The sequence below is a fragment of the Bombus fervidus genome, chromosome 16 (assembly GCF_041682495.2).
Source record: "Bombus fervidus isolate BK054 chromosome 16, iyBomFerv1, whole genome shotgun sequence".
In the NCBI taxonomy this organism is placed as follows: domain Eukaryota; kingdom Metazoa; phylum Arthropoda; class Insecta; order Hymenoptera; family Apidae; genus Bombus; species Bombus fervidus.
In genome coordinates, this window is record NC_091532.1 from 4,228,198 (window position 1) to 4,247,642 (window position 19,445).

At 34.7% G+C, this 19,445-nt stretch overlaps 2 protein-coding genes across 8 annotated transcripts in view; both read right to left on the reverse strand.

The window, feature by feature from the left end:
• LOC139995746 (fatty-acid amide hydrolase 2-B) overlaps positions 1-5,184 on the reverse strand; it is an 8,567-nt gene extending 3,383 nt beyond the window's left edge. Inside the window, exons 1-2 of one of the 3 annotated variants that reach the window (XM_072019517.1) lie at positions 4,945-5,184; positions 377-555 (exon numbers count right to left, since the gene is read on the reverse strand). In XM_072019517.1, the coding sequence (XP_071875618.1) occupies positions 377-550 (174 nt within the window). In that variant the 5' untranslated portion in view covers positions 551-555; positions 4,945-5,184. Of the gene's footprint in view, positions 1-376; positions 556-1,987; positions 2,151-4,944 lie in introns of those variants that run through there. The other 2 variants (XM_072019520.1, XM_072019518.1) reach the window with 2 other exon arrangements.
• Positions 5,185-5,481: 297 nt separating this feature from the next.
• LOC139995743 (fatty-acid amide hydrolase 2-like) lies at positions 5,482-18,972 on the reverse strand. 5 transcript variants are annotated; one of them, XM_072019508.1, is made up of 11 exons: positions 18,823-18,972; positions 11,452-11,631; positions 10,442-10,661; positions 9,258-9,475; positions 8,678-8,789; positions 8,366-8,523; positions 7,726-7,863; positions 7,394-7,486; positions 6,991-7,158; positions 6,178-6,360; positions 5,482-6,076 (listed from the first exon to the last, which is right to left on the reverse strand). In XM_072019508.1, the coding sequence occupies exons 1-11, from the start codon at positions 18,823-18,825 to the stop codon at positions 5,969-5,971; spliced, it is 1,581 nt and encodes a 526-aa protein (XP_071875609.1). In that variant the 5' UTR covers positions 18,826-18,972; the 3' UTR covers positions 5,482-5,968. The 5 variants fall into 5 exon arrangements, with proteins under 5 accessions (XP_071875609.1, XP_071875608.1, XP_071875607.1 ...); XM_072019507.1 differs by lacking the exon at positions 18,823-18,972 and adding an exon at positions 18,452-18,470; XM_072019506.1 differs by lacking the exon at positions 18,823-18,972 and adding an exon at positions 14,647-14,723.
• Between the last annotated feature and the right edge of the window lie 473 nt (positions 18,973-19,445).

Below are 19,445 nucleotides of genomic sequence, written 5' to 3' on the forward strand. Positions count from 1 at the left end.
TTTCTTCGAATCGTGGGGATTTGTCTGAGTGTCGAGGAAAAGTAAAACGAAATTCACGGGTTCTTTTCGTCAGGAAAAAGACAAAGCAAAAGGTAAAGAACAAAGCAAATTTAAATTACTTCATTTAGGCGCTTTTAATAAAATGTTCCGTTTACTTGACGATAATACCTGACGATAATAAGAACCCTTAACGAACCAAATGGTAAAGTTCAAGTAGAAATATCAGAGGAGATTTTAATTTCAATGAAGATAGTTTAATTTATTAATGGGACGATAATGAATGCAAGGAGCAAAAATAAACGAAGAAATGATTAAAATAAAAATGACGTTGTGTATGAATTGATCAGAACGAAATCATTTCTACTAAGTTCCTTACTTCTCCGTTCCTGATCTTCCTGGCTAGCGTGGTTGCGCTTAATCTTAACAGTGGATTTCCAATTGGAGGTATACTCGGCTTCTTCCTCCAATGAATAACCATGAGTATAAAATTGTGAATGCTGCCTATCACTTGTACCAAAATTATTATAAGGTTGATGAATGGCTGTATCATCTTTCCTGTAATAGGAAGCTTTATTTATTAAGCTGCTATTTTAAGCTTACTAGGATAATTAGAGGAATGGAATGATTTTTTTATAGTATTCGATCGTACTTGTCCGTAATTAGCCACGTTCAATTATACTTGATAAATTTTCTAAACTCGATTTTTTCAAAAACTAAATCTTAAATGAACAAATTTTATTGCATATTTTGTTCTTATTTTTTCAAAGGGATCATCCCGTGTCCGATTGTACGTGTTATGCGACCGCACTTTGTATAAACGAGAATATGTATTAGGTTGATAATTAAGTGACTGCGAGTTTTGTCAATAGGCGATATTATACATATATATGGTGGTGGTATATATATATAAAATCCGTAATCATTTAATTGCCAACTCAATAGTATTACGCTTTTATATAAATTCTAGTTACATAAGCTGCTTGTCGACTGACAAGTTCAGATAAAGGCAGTTTTTATTAGAAAATATGTGCATTAAGAACAAACATACATGCTCAAGTTTTTCTTATTTGCCATACGTGACGATCAATTTGCTAGTTTTTCATACTCTATCGATTTCTTGCATTTAAAAAACTAATAAATATTCAATGAATATCACAAGGTGTACGTTATACGTTAAATTAATTTTTCTTTGTGGGATTTTGTATCATATGTCTTGGATACTTCCTCTTCGCGTTGCATATTTTAAACCAGAATAATTATTTTTTTAAATCCACAATGACATATTCTGATTTATCAGACATATTTGACACGCGATTTACAACTTCGTGGGAAGCTTGCAGTTTATAGACTATTCTTCTATAATTTCACGATTTACGTAAGAGAGTCGGACGATTGTTAGCCTGTAAATTTTACTTACAAATTTACTTGTTAGTCGTATTACCGAAATTTATTAGAAATAAATTTATTAGAAATATTTATTAGAAATAAATTTCGGTAATACGACTAACAAGTAAATTTGTAAGTAAAATTTAATTAGTAAGTAAAATTTGTAAGAAAGAGTCGGACGATTGTTAGCCTGTAAATTTTACTTTTAATTTCGTATTACCGAAATTTATTAGAAATTTATAAAATAAATTAGGAGAATTTACTGGTTTTAATAATTTGTCACTTATGATTCGTGAAATTTCATTAATAATATTACTTGAACAAGGGCAGACAAGGAAAAAGAAATATATAATATCGTCAGCTTCTAAATGTTTGATCAAAAAATTATAGAGAAGAACGATTCACTGTAAACGTATGGACAGGAATTATTAGCCCATTTTTTTATCTACAAAAATAACAAACGTGACACGTTCGCGATTTTTACGTTCGTCTCCTAAACGAATTACGTGACAAATTACTATACACCATGGTAGAGTCTTCGCTTCATCGGTACGGCAATGTTTGAATGAAAAGTTTGAATTACCGTGGATAGAATACATACCTGCTCTTCACGTGTGGTCTCTCTGTTTATGAGATTCGATGAAGAAATTCTTTATTATTCAAACAAACAGATTACATCCGTTAAACAATTATAGCATCCGATTGAATGTGGTTTGTACGATACGAAATAAAAGTTCACTGCGTTATCTTGAACAAGAACTTAGCTAAAATAGAAATGCGAGGTCGGGGCTGCTTAAATAAGCAGAAAGGAGAGAAGAAGAAAAAGGAAAGGGAAGAATGGAAGAGATACGAGATATATATATACATGCATAATAGTGGACCCGCAGCATCTACGTCCTACGATAGTGAACGGTGGAATCTAAACACGTTCGTAAATAAAATCAGTCGAAGTATTATTAAAAATTTAATATTTTTTCTCAGGAGAAGAGTTTGCGACTCGTAGTTCTTTTCGGGTTTCCGTTCCTAGTGACGAGAGGGATATATTGCGATAAAAATATTTGGAAATCATGATCAAGATCAATTTTACATGAACTTCTCTTTATTACAAATCTTCATCGATCCAGAGATATAAGATCGCAAATCGATATCTTTTACACTTACTTTTTATACACCCTGTTAATTTATTCGAGGTTTCGCAGTATTTTTCCGTAAACAAAAAATATGGATTACATCATAAATCACCGGAAACGTATGCTGTTTTTACGTCGCGTCTAAGGTTTTCTTATAAATACTTTTTCTCGTTGCAGTGAGTGTACAATCTCTGACTTCTACGTTTTTTTCTTTTTCCCGTACGCGATACCTACGTACCTGTTACGTGATATCCGATAATGAGCTTCGAGCTTTTGCTTCGTAAGTAATAAATTTGTAAGGAAAATACGATAAATTTCCTGGTTTCAGTATATTTCATTAATGCGTTTCAATATTTTTTATTTTAATATTTTATTAATCAATTTATTTTCTATATGAAACAAAATTCTTTCACAAGATGATGTATTATTTTCGTATCGTTGTGAAAAGTCTATCCTACTGAGAAAGATCCACGCGAGTTTTTCAATCTCTTCCGTGAAGATCCCGATGGAGAAATAAATGATATGATTGAAACATTTTCTCGTTCGTATCATGCTTGTTTCAAAAATATCACTTTCGCGATCAAGTTCTCTAAAAAAGCAATAAATTATTAAGGATACTGATAACGAATATTCATGTGTTAACCTACAGGTCGGTCCCCATTGAATGAATATATTCGCAGTGTTCTTGAACATGGTCACACGGTGCGGTTCGAACTTTAGACCAACATGTGAATATTCGTTATCAGTATGCTTAATAATTCTTTTATTCATCTTCTCCGTAACGGTTTTCATTGTTTGATTGCAATAATAAATAACATGTATACGACGTAATTAGCTTTACGATAAATATTAGTTGCATTTTTATCGGTATAACGTGATGAACAGTTACGTTCAGGAAATTTTTCTCTCTGTTCCATCCTTTCGTTATAAATATTGATAACCTTTGTTAAATGAAATGTGAATGACATATCAGTTTTTTATTACTTCGAATAGATTATAGTAAACAGCCAATATATTGTGAGGGTGTTACATAAAACACTCGTTATGTGGTAACTGTAGTTGCTATGCCATTCAGAGGCATATAATTTGAAGTAAATAGTTTTTTGGCAGATAGACGCGTAAATATCATATGGAGATCAATTTCTTCTTTTCTTTATCAGCGTTATGTTATATAGCGATTATAGTATAGGTTTATGTTATTCCGTTGTATGATCTTTTTTTGCGCCTTTTCGTTTTTAGTTCGTTGAACTCTTTAATTTTCTGTATTCTTTTTCTTTGTTTTTGTTTTTTTTTTTATTTAGTTCCAACGCGAACGACTTGGACGTGCAGCGTGTACAATGCGCATGTATGTATCGTGCTTAGTGTGTATTTTGTTTGCTATTTTTGCTATTAAACGATCGCTATTTTCGTTGCGATTTTTTTGTAAACAGCCTAGACTGTGTAGACATTTATTAATTATTTATAGAAGTAAAAGATCGGAGGAGGCGTTAATCTACTCTATGACGGAGGCTGTTTTCGATATGCTGTCACGGATCTTCACAAATAGGCAGTATAATATTTAATCTACGATTTTTTTTTGCGAAAGGTCGCGCAGGATGTTTACGTCTTCAAATATCATAATCGTCTTATCGATGACTTATACGTGTTGTGAATTCTTGTAGACGCTGCTGTTTAGGCGGACCCACTTTCGTTCGTGTAAGAAGGCTTGCTCGCGCACAGGGATATTTCAGCTAATTTTTAATTATCTATAACTAAAAAGCAAAGTCGAAGATGCAATTTTTTATTCTTGATTTTTATCTTATTTTAGCTTCAAGAATCACGCTTTAAATTTTTTTAACTTATAACCGAACACCCTGTGTACTTGAACGTGGAAGAAATCTTGGTTACACCAATTAACGTTCTGTATATCGTTGCATCAGGTTATCTTCTAAGTGGGGCAGTCGGGTAAATGAAATATCCAGTAAACTTTGGGAGAATATAACAGCAATTTGAATATGTAATTCAAGATCGATATGCACATAACCATTTTTACGCTCGTTACAAGGTCACTCTAATTTCTTAAATTAAACGACACATCCTTTTATGTACTATTCGATGGATTTTTGAATTCTCTACGAAAAGGTACTCGAAGTACTTGGGATCGAAAAATAATTAGTTCAGAGAATAAGAAGAATAATTAAAGTTAAAATACTTTTTAAAGTAATCATTTTTCACCTCAAGTACCTTAGAGAGAATTAAATTTGTAGAGAATTAAAAAATCCATGGGATGGTGCACAAAAAGATGTGTTGTTCAATTGAAAAAACAAGAAAAAAAAATAGACGTGGTCTTCGCTTTTCATCGAAATAAAATTATTTTTGAAGTTCTTAATTGTGCAATTAATAGAATTTCACAATATCCAAGAAAATTTTCAGTTTTAGCAGAACTTACCTTGTTTTCTTCTTCTACGAAATAAAAATCGGTATCTATCGAAAATATGCAAACTTTGACACAAATTCGAATAAAACAAGATTCTCACTTTCTTTATTATTAAATAACACTCTGTCGATACGTCATTCTTAAAGTTCTTCACTTTACGGCCATCAATGAATAAATCGATTGCAGTGAACTGATCGACTTCGATCGAATTCTAATGCTCTTCTGATAGCTGTTGTGTCTCTGTTGCAGTCAAGCTCAATCTCAGCTGTTCTTAAAGACGTTTTTTTTGCTGTTTGTCATACGCTCGTTTAAATGGAAACGGTGCGATTTTATCGTTGTTCATTAAGTTATGTAAATTGACCTATAGATGATTTAATTCCTTTACTGAATTATTCATTACTTGCAAAATATGCACGATCAACTTTAATGAGATGCAAGAGAGCGACGAGGAGGGGCATTCTTACGTAACAAAAATAAACACGAATTATTTTTATGAATTTTATTTATATATATATAGAATATGTATAGAATATGTATAGAATCCTGAAATACAAATGTGATTCTTTTTGCTCCAATTCTTCTGATTGTTCATTAACATTTTGAACGGTTCACGTCCAATAACTTTTTAAACTGGCGCGCATGATAATTAAGAAACTAATTTATTAAATCAGCTTCGGACAAAGCTCGTTCGCCTTGTTACAAATTTCTCCAACGATCGAAGGTCAAATTTTTATTTCATTATTTATTCGTAATATCTTTCCCAACCATTGTAAATTCGACTTATTCCTAAACTATTTCAGGGTAAAACCAAACTGATCACTCTCCACATGTTATAAAAACAGCCTATATTTATTGCACATCTTAATTTCTATCGTAGATTCATTCACGTTTGAGGTATCGCGATTGTTCGTCGTTTGAACGAAGAGGCGCGCGTTCGTTACCGTAGTTTCTTCGCCGATCGTATCACGTCGAATACGCTCGATTCATCACGATGGATACTCATATTGAAGTCTTTATCGTCTGATCAAAGAGAAAATCAAACTTGCAGCTCGGCCATCGGTGGCGGCTGCCAACCACCGAAGGCTTCGTCGATCTCTTTAGCCACTGCGATCGTAAGATGATCGTTGCCCGCGTTTGCCATGATCTATACAAGGCAAATAAGGATGGAAACGCATTACGCAATGAACTTAAAAGGGTGCATACGAAATGTCGTTACTCCGATGCTTGAATTTCACAGGTACTTACTTGAAGGCCAACAGGTAAACCTTGTTTGTCGAACCCCATTGTACAATGTGTCGCTGGCATTCCTAGTACATTAGCGACTGTCAGATACATGAAATTGAAGATATTCGTGTGGGATTCGTGCGGGTAATAGGCTGATGATACGAACGTTGGTAATATCAGTACGCCGTTATCACCTAGTAGCTCCTGCAATAAAAACATTTATAATTTACTGTAGGGATGATAGACCGGATGACTATTAAGGGAAGTTAAACTATTATTTTATTGCTAGGTAAAAAGAGACGTTCGCTCATGCTCGCTAGCTAGGACTGTCTTGTCTTCGCGCGATCACTCGATGCAAACACACACACACACACCCATACACACACCCATGCACATCCTTTTTGGCTTCAGCCTTTCAAGGACTGTACGTGGCCATCACAGCCCGTCGTCTAAATATGAAAGTCGATTCTCATCGCCGATAGCTCTGTCCCGTTAAACTATCTACAATGTAACACTTATCCTAATTTATACAACACTATATTACTTTTCGATAGGAAGCAATATGTTTACTAACAGCTACGCCAACAAGTGTTAGTTTTTAGATATAAAATGGTCAACTTTTATTTTAAGAAATTCGCATATACGTAAAGGGTTATTTCAGACTAAATTTCATTTATTATAAATATTAATGTTAATAAATTATTTCAGACTATAAACAGAAACAACACTCCATCTCTAAATTAGACACTGTCGTAAAGGATGCAGGAAATTTCCTGGAAATTATTTCAAGCCTGTTAGTACATCTGTATCGAGTTTTAATTGAAACTCGCTTACCTCGAATTGTTTCTTTAACTCGTCCTTCTTAGCGAACATTTTGCGTTGATAATTCTCTGGTAATTTATGATATACCCATTTTATGACGGCATATGTAACTGCAGAGAACGTATTCCGCGACATGCCACAAATTGATTTCAATTCTTCAAGCAGACATCTACTCGATCCCTGCGCGATAATTGGTTGCTAATTATATTGGAAAGCTTTCAAGAAAGCACGACGTTAAACAGCGTTAAACAACCTGTTTAACGCGTTCCATTTTCCGTTAAATTACATTTTTATAAGTTAAAATAGTAAAAAAGGAAAAAAGAAGATACAACCCAGCCGTGACCCGCCAGATAGAATCGCAGATCGTGGCCCACCGGTGGGTGACACCGGCTTGAACGTGTTAATGGTAACTCACCACGCATTTAATATCATCGTTGATGTCGTCGAGATTCACCAACAGCATAAGCAATGCCATGTTAAAATTAAATTTCATGGCAGGTAATCGTGCCTAAAATTATATATTTTCGTAAACGTTTCCTTAAGGAAGAACTATCGTATACGTAGTTTCTAACTAACGTTAACTATCTCATTTTTATCAATTTGGAAATCCATGAAAATCACCAGATTTAGAACCTATACTCTTTCGAATTCGAAACTATTCATTGATAAATCGAATTTCAAACGCCTATTTCTTCTCTGAACTCGTCATATACGTACTTCGTGCGAGTACTTAAACCGATAAAATACCTTTTCTACTTTGAGACCGTACGTCGTTTCGATGTGTATCCTCAGCTTCTTCATCGCCTGTTTTACATCTTTGCCTATAGAGTCCGATACCGCGCAGCAGTCCTCCAGGTAAAAGAATTTCATGTCTTTCAAACATACCTACAGCAATAGAAATTCTACGAAATATTCAGCGAAGATAATCAGAGATTTACGTTTTGCGCACTGGAGACGCGGACAGTTGAAAAATGCGAAAGGAAATTCTCACGTGCTTTATGCGATATTTTATAAAAACGTTAACTACTGATAAATAAAACTACTGTGAAGGAAGCAGTGGATGCTATAAACGAAATGTCATGCAAGTGTGTTTACGTTACATGCTCGAATAATTGAAAACCGTAATTAGTTATACGATGTCCGAACTTAGATCATTCCTCTGTAACTCTTCATCTCTCACAAAGCTTTTACTATATTGCTTGTGCCATAACACGTCCATAAATATCTTCTGCGATTAATATTCGATTAGTTTCCCGAGACAGTGAATAATTTAAAGATACCGGTTGAGAATTAAACGATACCGCAGTCTTTGGTTATTTACGGGAAGACACAAAATAATTGAGAATTTAACGGCGCAAAAATTTCGTAGTATAAAGAGTCCAGTAACCTTCTGCTCGAACTTCTTCCGCGTCTCTTCCGACTGACAAATTATCTTCATCATAAGAGACAAATCATCGGCGTATCTGACCATCGTTCCTGCTGTACAGTACACGGTAAATGATTCATCATGGGAATATGGCTTATGGCCCTCTGTAGGGACCAGACCTGCAAAGCAAATTTATACGGTGAAAATGATATTTTCTGATCTTTCATTCTTTCTGATTCGATATATAATCAACAGGAATATATATTCCATGAAGATTTTGTAAAACGATCGTGGGTTTGGTTAGTGGATATTTTACTGAGTGTCAGGATTTACCGGACGTGGGTCTGTGACCGAAAATACCGCAGAACATAGCCGGAAGCCTCGCAGAACCTGCAACATCCGACGCGATGCCCACGATGGAGGCGGCGGAGCCTATTAGTGCTGCCTGAAAAGAAATAAGAAAAGAAGAATGGAAAGGAGAGACCGCAAAGCCACGTTATAATTTTCATTCGGCGAATTATAATCTTACGCTGCGTGAAAATAAATGAAAAACGAAGAGAAGGAGAGAATTACGGAAACGAAAAATTAGAAATCAGACTGTGATCTTACGCCGCCTAAAAAGGAGCAAGAAACAAAGAGAAAGTAAAAAGAGAGGAGAAAAGAGGCTGTATCATAATTGTAACTATCATTTGATTATTCTTTGCTTTTTCTATAAGTAGAAATAAAACAGAGGAAGAGTTGATTTTATTTTTGAAGGAAACAATAGACGTATACGGCATTTTATGTAAAGTCTGACGCGAAGTCTGCTAGATCCGATGTCTAAGCGACCTCGAGGTTTTCCATACAGAAATATAATGCACCTTTCTTGGAGTGATTCTGTGATAAGACGAATGGAGTTTAAATAAATACAAACCTCGCCACCGGAAGAGCCACCAGGTACCTTGTTGGTGTCATAAGGGTTTCTAGTAGTACCAGTAACTCTGTTGCTAGTTTCCCAGTCCAGACATAGCTCGGGAGTATTACTGACGAGAAGGACAATAGCGCCAGCCTTGCGCACCATGCTAACAACTACTGCGTTTTTAGTCGCTTTCTGTGGAGATTTTTTCTTCACGCCGGCCATATGCGACATTCCTGACAGAAGATTAATTCGAAACTTAATTCTACTCGTATTGAATAAGTCATCAGTCCTTTCAATCGAACATGATTTACTTCTCAACGATGCGCGTGATGCTATTTGTTATCGGGCAATTAAATTGTACTGTAGTAAATTATATCGAGGAATGGATAAATCGTAAAGCGATAAATGTAGTTTCTTTGATACTATTGACAAAGTGTGTAATTACAACGGCGATAAACTTAAAATTACTGACTTTAATGGTTGAACTTTAATTGCACTTTACTTGAAAAACCCCGTCTCTATTAACAGATTAAACAGATTTCTTTTACGTAGAGTTGAAGTCAAATCATTTGCGCGAGTCTGTCGTTTTAAACGAAGAAAAAGGAAAAAGATGAATATGTGAATAGACAGAAAGCGGAAACGAGAATGCAAGAAACGTATGAGACACACGTTACGAGCTCTTTCGTACGTCGTATTCGAAACACGAACGATCATCGACGTTGCTTCGAATAGGTTCCATTTATAATCAGTATCGTTGTATGCAAATGTTTGTTTGTCCTATTTAATCGTGACTGCTCAAGGAAAAGGAAAAGAAAACACCGGAGAGTAGAGAGTGAATAAGTCGTTGCCGTCCGTGACTGAAATGAAAAATATCGCACGAAGATTTCTTTCGTTCGTTTCGACAACTGTTATTTTCGATGTTAAGGAAATTTTTGAACGATAGCTTCGACAATGATTTCCTTTTCTTTCTTCTTTTTTTTTTTTTTTTTTTCTGGATTCTTTAACGCTAGAACCGCCGATTTTGCTACATAAATACGTGGCAAGTTACGCGTACGACACAGTGCAACTGAAAATAATTTCGAAATGTTTGAATTTGGAATGTTTTTAAAAACAAGCTGTAGTTTTCCTTGCGATGAAGAAACTGATTAGTTGTCTTCGTCTAGACGAAAATCTGGCCGGTTAAAAAAGATTGGACGAACCTTCAACGGCGAAACTTTCTTTCACGGTTACGGGCACGCCAAGAAGAGGCATCTCACAAGCAAGTTCCTCCTCGGTTTTCGTGGTGCTCGTTAAGAGTTTGTCAACTTCCTGCGCTTCCTGAATGGCTGCGCTGAAACGTGACTCGACGATAGCGTTTAACACAGGATTTACGTCCGTGCATCTCTCCACATAGGCTCTTACCACTTCTTCGCTGCTGATCTACGAAAGAGATACTTTGGATGAAGTATAGTATCCGGACTGCGACACTTTTCATGCGAATGTGTCTTATCGCAGGCATTTTAAGGTCGCTAGAGCCGAAAATTGGACATGTTTCAGAAAATTCGGCGTTACGAATATTTGGTCTTAACCAAAAAGAAATCCGTGCAAGACCGTGAACGTGCAGAGCGATAAGCGGCAAGACAAGTGGTCGCACAGCCAATGCCAATGCTGCAAATGCCAATTTTCCGTTTTATCTTTACCGTTTATAGCTCTCTGTACGATCGCGGGAAAAAATAAAAGATAACTCGATCCTAATCCGATAGTCGTGACAAAATCAAATGCGCACAGAGTCATAGAGTAGTTGAAGAGTAGCAAATTTGAAAAAAGTGAAAAACGACCATAATTTTTGGCTTCAGCGAGCTGAAAAACACCTAAAAGGTATCGTTCTAGCCGAATATCTTGCAGTCCGGTTACTATGCTAGAGCCGATATTTTTTATCGTTTGCGAATCGTTAGAAATAAGATCGTAATTATTCTTTCGTTCATCTACTTCCGGCTTAATCTCGAAGAAGATTTTTGTGCGTCGGAAAAAAAATTTTTAATTTATTTGGCGAAAAAAAAATTCTCCGAAAATGGAATTAGAAATTGTTTTGTAAATTTGATAACTTATTATCGATGAAAACGAAACGGTGAATTAGAAAGCTCGATAATTATATCATCGAGATCAAACTATTAGCGATCAAAGAGAAATGAATTTTTGTTTATCAGTTGACCGGTTATCGTGACCTCACCACTTTCTTGCGAATCTGTCGCGCAATTTCTGTCGCTGAAATCAACAACAGCTGATTCTTGATCTTTGGTATTCGTTTCCGCTTCTTAAAGTATTGCAGCTTTAAAATTGGCGTCACGATACAGCGTAGCATAAAAATAAGGTACTTTAGCAACTTCTGAATCATCAGGTTTATCATATCCTACAGAAAAGAAGAAACAAAATTAAATTGCTATATTAGCATATTATGTATTAGAAAATTTAACGTAGTTTATAAACATACAGGACGAGACGTAGAAAAACATACATTAATTAAAACTTCCGTATCTACATTCGTAGTGAAAGTTCATTAAACTGATAATGAGAGTTCAATTAAGGGTCATTGTAAAAATAAACATTAAATGAGCGTGGCGGGTAATAAAAATTAGTAACACGATAATTAAATAAAATGACGCGTTATATTGAACTGCTACAGATACAGATATTTTTCTTTCAAGACTTTCGCATTTCAAACTAGATTTTCACTTCGAAATTTTAAGGAATTCGTAAGATGAAGGAACAAAGTATCTTATGATTATCGCATAATTAATTTAACGATCAACGATGAACGATTAATTGCGACCATATTTGCGTCGTATAGAATCGTTCGAAGGGTTTCCTTCGAAACAAACAATCAAGAGAAAGTTCGGCATAGGAAGTAATAATCATTAATAGCCTATTGCTGAACTACTTTAACGTTGTTTTAAGTAAACGTTCGTTCCTCTTCATCGACATCTGTTATTATAAAATACAGAGGACTTTCAATGTAGAAGAGAAACGAGTTTATGACATAACTTGAATAAATACATAATAGATTTAATTAGATTTAATTTAAACGGATAATAAATTCCTGCGATGAATGATGTAAACGATCTTGATATTATCTTTGATAAATATTAAAGAAGATAGTTCGGATTAAATCAACTTTTCATTCGATCGTAATTTCGTCTCGTCTAATGGATTTTGATCGTTAAACGTTTGATTAGGTTTAAGTAAATTTTTACATAGGATTATTTTTAATTTTGCACGCAAATTGCAATACATGCAAAGCTCTACATAATTTAATAATTCACCTAATGCTAATTAAACATTCGACTAAGCTTAGGTAATTCTTTGCAGCGAAGTCTTTTCAATTTTACGTGCAAAATGTTTTTCATTGATAGCTATTCATTCTCTACGTAATTTGAATATGCAGCTAATGGTAATTAAACATTCGATTGGTCTTAGGTAATTCTTTACATTAATAGATCTTTTCGATTTTACATAACCATATCTCTTACTGGCAACATTCGTTCGAGGATTTTTAACGAACTTCGAAAATTGCGATTATCAATGCGAATCGTTACATTCTGGAAATGCCGGCGAACGTGAAAGGGAATCTTTAAGCGAACATTCTTCTCTAATCGTTGTCCCGTGTTTGCTCGGCCGCAATTCGAACTCGCTGGAAATGTCTATATGCACCGTACTTGAAAATGATGTTATGTTAGCCATTAATGAGTCATTGATTTTCGATTATGACTCGAATTACACGATGAAGGCAAGAGTTGATAAAAGAAATCGTTATATATGAAAAAAATATAACGAATGGAGGAAAACGATGAAAAGCTGATAATTTTTTTACGGAAGAGGCAATAAAAAAATATATCAAAATGTAGAAAATATTTTTATCAGGATTGTTAATTCTATTTCATACAAATCTGTCTTGGAGATATTTTTAATTACAAGGCATTTTTTATTTATTTATCTATTTTTTTCTTATCCACGTTTTGTGAAATCATACTGATCGTTTTCTTCTTCCGAGTAGTCGTTTGCAGAAATTTGTTGTAGGTCGCCGTTATTCGCTAAAAAATTGTACTGTACCAGATTTTGGGGATACATCAACGGCAGGGTGTGCCATAGAAGTTTCAGCCTTCTGTTTTTCAATTAGAATTATCCGATCGTTGGCGTAGAAATAACCGTTCCACGATACGTGGTCACGAAGACAAATTACGTCAGTACTGATTCGTATTGTTCACTGATTAGATTTATTATAGCTAGTTTGGTTGTCATCGAATCAAACACATCCACAGTCAAAGCGCATCTCGATCATCTTCTCCGGATATCCTCTGGTTTCAAACGAAGCCGGACGTATTTTATCTCCTTCGTTGAAAATCGATTTGACGGTGTTCTTATCTCCACGTTTTCCAAACTGAAATTTTATATCATTTTCAAACCGACAATTTCAAATTTAGATTCACTAATTCTTCTGTTGCGCGTACATTTCTCCTTCTTTTGTTTGGAACGAAAGCGCGTTATCTATAATCAGATTATTTATTATCGAACACATAGTCAACCGTCGACTTTGAATGTACAATACAAATGGCAAACACAAAATGTAAATGAACGTTCATGCATTTTCATAAATGTTAATAAGAAAGTACACAAGTAATTATAGTAAGTACAAGTTGTATAGAAGTAAAACAAACTTCTATACAAAGAATAAATAAACACTTGCGTTTTTATCGATCACACTCACGTATTACAAATATACACTCGATTTCGATGTAAAATTTTAATCGAACGTCTATGTTTCCGTACCTATATATTGTGTACACTGCCGTGCAGTATTTCGACACTCGGTACAATCCAGTCGAAGAAGATTGATATTTTTCTTACATCCCCGACATTATTATACGAAGGATGTTTCTCGCTTGTAACTCGAACGAAAGAGAAACGTTCTCCTAAATTGAAATTGAAACAAGACACAACGATACACAGCAGCGTGGATCAAGCTTCATATTTATATCAAAGAAATAGCCGACGTTTCATAAAATCTGAGCAAACTTTCAGAATGTGATTGAGGAACGTAAACGTACTCCGAACGTTCTAACATCTCAACATCGGGCAGATACGCTTTTAAAGCCACTTAAGTTACGTAGGTGTAACTTCCGTAGAAGCGATTCTCATTCATCTTTCAGTTTCATTTATTTCATTTAATTTTATGCCCTTCTATTCGTACTAATTGATATCAATCATTGCTTTCATCGATAACTACTAACCATAGGTATATGGTTGCCTTAGGCGAGATCAGCAGCAAATATCAGATCAAAGAGCTTTATCCGAAGTAACTACGTTTCGTATATCAACGATAATTTGGAATGTCCGAACGTTTAATTTACGATAGTAAAAAGGTATACACCTGTATTTTCACTATTTTTCCTGTTATCTCTCTTTTTTTACCGTTACGTTATTTAAGTGGTCGTAAGTAGAGTAGCGGTTGATAGTTCTGGACTAAACGGTCTTGACGCACAAGTGGCATACTTAAGCGAAAAATCATCGTGGTGGGGCGTTTTGTAAAACCCTCGGCGATCTTTTGACGTGGCTAAATAGAAAAAAAGGATACCGACTTAACAATGCAAATATTATTAAAAAAGTAATGAGCATGAGTATTGTAGTAAGATATTTAAGAGAATATTTCGTACTTTATAATTTAGTGATCATTAACAAAAAAAAAATATATTCATGGATAGATATGCAATATTTGACGAAGATAATATTTCGTACAACATATTATGTAATAGGCATTGTCCGATATTTTTGTTAAGAATTCAATCAATAAGTCCCCTAGTTAACGAATAGATGATCGTTTTTAAATGTTTCAATAATATTTTAATTGAATAGAAATTTTATTCCCATTCGTTGGAATAATAATTAAGGTTCGTGTCGTTTGACCGAAGAAACGTTTAGATTTTTATCTTCGTTTGTGATATCTATAATATCAATTTTTTACTTATCCGGATAAAACTTCTTTCCCGAGCCAATCAAATATTTAAGAAAATAATAATAAGTAAATATTGTAATATTAAATTGGAGTTAAATATTCGAATATTAACATGGAATTAAACAAACAAATTCCTAGGCTCTATATACTTTGTTATATGTTTCGATATTTCAATTTTCCTCCTAAATATCTCATTATCTTCATTCGCAGAAAAATATTATCCCTGATAAATTCGTCTGCGGCTTCTTGATAATTCTTATTTTTAGAATTAATCAAATGCTTGATTCATTCATTCAATTGATACGTCCTTTTGCTTTTATGATCATTTTCCTGTTCTTTTTCGTGTAGACCAGAAAGTGATGTCAATTTGACTCGTTCGTCTTCATGCCGAGTTATAGCCATTTCTCAGTTCTTCTTCTCTTTTTCGTCTGGCGTACTGCGCACGATTCAGACGAATCGTTTCCCTTTCTTCCTTTCTTCTCTTCGTTTTCTTTCTTTTTCCGCGATTCCATTGCGATTCGAGAGAAATTTCAAGAAAGGAAATGAATTTTTACAATTGCATAATATTTACTTTTTTTTCCACAGTCGTACATTTTTGTCTGCATAGATTAAATCTTCTCGTCATTCTTCGCGGAAAGAAATAATATACGTTTTTAGGCATCCTCTGCATTGTCGAATGAACGTTGAGTCACTTTGATTAAATAATCTTCGATATGTACGCTATCGTTTGTGGAACTTTGCTATTTACGAAACGAGAAGTAATTATCGGGGTGGCGACTAAGTATTAATTATTAAACAAATTAAGAAATAAGTCAGCTCGCTGTCTCTTTCCTTGAGCACGTTTACCAGAGTGTTTCTACGTTATTGCGCCACGTAACACCGAATAAGATGAAGTAACAGAGCATGAAATCTCTTGAAACAAGAAATCGTGAAATTTTATAAAAAAATTCTTATTCCCCAAAAGCTTTGTTACGTGCCAAACCATAACGGTGTTAATTTTCTCAAACGTGACATTTTCCATCTTCTTTTGAGCAAACGTGAAATGATCTCCAGAGATTATTCGATGGCATTCGTAGATTTGTTTGCTTCTATTACTGTTGTAAATTTAAAAATAGAAATTATTTATGAATATGTCATACTTATTTAAAAAATCATCTGCTCGACATTGACGCGTATTTTCGTGTCGCAGGTGTTGTCGATATTTTCATTCGAGAATTTGAGTAAATATTGAATCATGATGCAATCGTCTCGATCTACTCCAAAGGTGTTTACTAGTCATAACTTATTTTGCGTCATTGTACAGAACTATCGGAAAGCATCTGTCGAATACGAGACGTCGCGATCAAAACGTGTGAAAAATCGCAAATAATTCATCGCACGTCATTAAAGATCAGTAGTTACATAAGAGTTGTTAATTGAATAACAACAGTTTCCAAATGGCTTTATTTTAACGATGTAGTTTGTTACTCGATATTTCATTATCGACAATCAAGATTAATTGCACATCCATCGTAAATCGTCGCAATCGTATGAATCGTCCCAAATTGTTAGCGGATATCGAGATAATATTTTTGTCGCGCGAGAGAATGTTTTCGTACATTAAAAAAAAAAAAAAAAAAAAGAAAATGTCAATAATTTTCATCGAGAATAATTGGATAGAAGAACTCGTAATAATTTCGTGCTTAGATCTTATTCTGTCATAGTCGATTAAATTTCATTCGATTACAAATTATATATATATATATATCCATAAAACTAAATAACAAATTATTGTGTCCAATTTATTCCAATCGTATCACCGAAAATTTAACTAATTCGATTAATCTAAATTTGAATGAAACGTGACGCGCGAACTCGTGCTTTCCGTGGTAACGGTAACGACGAATTCTCACAGGAGAATATTCTGTATATGATCAGGCAATGTCTGATGAATAATATTTAGCCGACAACGAAGTTTGAACGCCAATATCACGCGACGAACGACGCTTCTGACGCGTTTCGTATCTGATTTTCAATTCTCAGTGGAAACTCGCAGAATTGTCATTGTAGTTAATGTTATACAAACGAAACGGTAATGGGCAGCTGTACATTAATGATAGCGCAAATGATACATTTTTGCATTACTAATTTCGTTTTTTGATATAATTTTTCTGATTTATGGTTTCATAAAAGCACGATTATGTCGTAAGTAGTATAAGGTGAAACAGCGTAATAGACATTAATGACATAAATTTCAATTAATACCAATGAAAATGTTTCGCTTTATCAATGACTCGATTAATATAATAAGCTAGACTAAGGAGTAAGGCTACGTTCTTACGAAGAATACACGTTATGGAACACGTATTAACTTAATTGCATGATACGTTGTTCGAAACATTGTTCTACCTGCAGAGATTCAATTACGGTAATCGCTGCTTCGCCAGTTTCATAATCACAGAAATCAATTTTTGTATGTTAGCCTCGGAGCTCTATTTACCATAATCCAATTCCTATTCTCTGTTTTCCTGATCTGTTAACTTCGATTCTGTTAAATGCGCGTCGAAGACTTCAAAGTGACTTTTGTCTTTTTCTTTTTCTAACGAAACACACCTTTCTAGCTAGTTTTTTTTCGAAGATTTCAGGACTATTCAATATATTACATTCAATACATATGCAGCACAGAGATCTTCTTTTTTTAATCACCAGCCACAAGATCAATTGAACGAGATTGCACGCGCAATGATCGACGTGACATTGAGCTTTACTGACCTACCAAAACTTTGCAATCTCTACACGTTGCATTAGCCGAATAATTTAAGAACAGATCAGCTTAGAATTCCTTTACCTGAAAATAGTGTTCAATCAAAAATGTACGAAGGTTGAGGAAGTCGATCCACGTATTCGTGAAACCCTGAAACTCGCTTCAAACAAAAATAGCGCTTAGAAATCCAACGTTCTCACTAACTTCCACGAAACTTCTAGCAATAAAAATTCTTTATTCTCAACTATATCGATGTAAATATAATTCTGGGCTGGTGTCAACGTCTGTTGGCCTAACGCTTTCTCGAACCTCATTTACGCTTCGCTTGTTTCTCTTCATCGTCGTTCTACAACCTGTCGTTTTTCGTCACGGAATCACGTCAAAAGGTAGAAACACACGGAAAAATTGTGAGAAAGAGAAACGAACCAAAAGAATTATAGACGATCTTATACTATTTTTCCCCTGTCACATAAGACTTACGAATCCTTGTTATTTCGAAGCACTGTACACACAGAGAGAACCGATCCTCGGAGCTTCGTCTCGAGCAACAGTTACAAATTAAATGCAATTAAATTTAATACAAGCATTTTACCTATTCGTACACGTACTCGTCGCTATATCTTTTTGGAAACTCGAAACGCGCGAACTTGAAAGATTAACGCTAGAATTAATGAAAATCATAAACACATAACAGGTTTCGGAATTTCTATTTTTAGTTATCAAAAGACACTTGGATATTTTTTAAAAGATGACGATAAAATATGCGTTATTCCGTTGGCGTCAGTTCTTGCGTTAATCAATTCCACGACATCGTTGTACTTTTTCTACCGATTAAAAACTCTCCTGTTTACCATATTGAAGATAGTAAAGCGTTTCACGTGGTGGCATTGATGCACGATGCAGCAAGAATTTGACGGAGACCGAATACGATAAACGGCAGTTGCAAGACTAATTCGAGATTGCCACGGCACTCGAGTACAAAAAGAAAACGGTTTTCGTAGTTGTTACGAGTGGGGCGGCCGAATTCCTCCTAAGTATCGCTTGCTTTTCTTCGTCCTCGTCCGTCCTCTGCAGACTCGCGTAAATTGCTCGATTTTCTTATCAATTCGTTTAAATGTTATCAATCGATATATATCATCGCGTACGATTTTTATTTTCTTTCTTTTTGCCTTTCCATTAATTTTAATTTGTCATACCATTTAAACGACACATGGTTGCCCTTAATCATGTGCTGGACGTGATATTACTACTAAGCTAATTGCCATTTTCCTATCAGATACGAACAGCGATGAAATAAAACGTGGACAACGTTTGACGAGAGAAGGAGGCGCGAAATGTCTAGTTAATTTTGCTCATTGGCATGTTCAAATCGAATTTCGCAAATGCAGGTTTAACGTAACAAGACATTTCATATGATAACACGTGGTGAAATTATTCGTTTTCTTCGTTTCCTCAATAACTTTGAACATCTGTG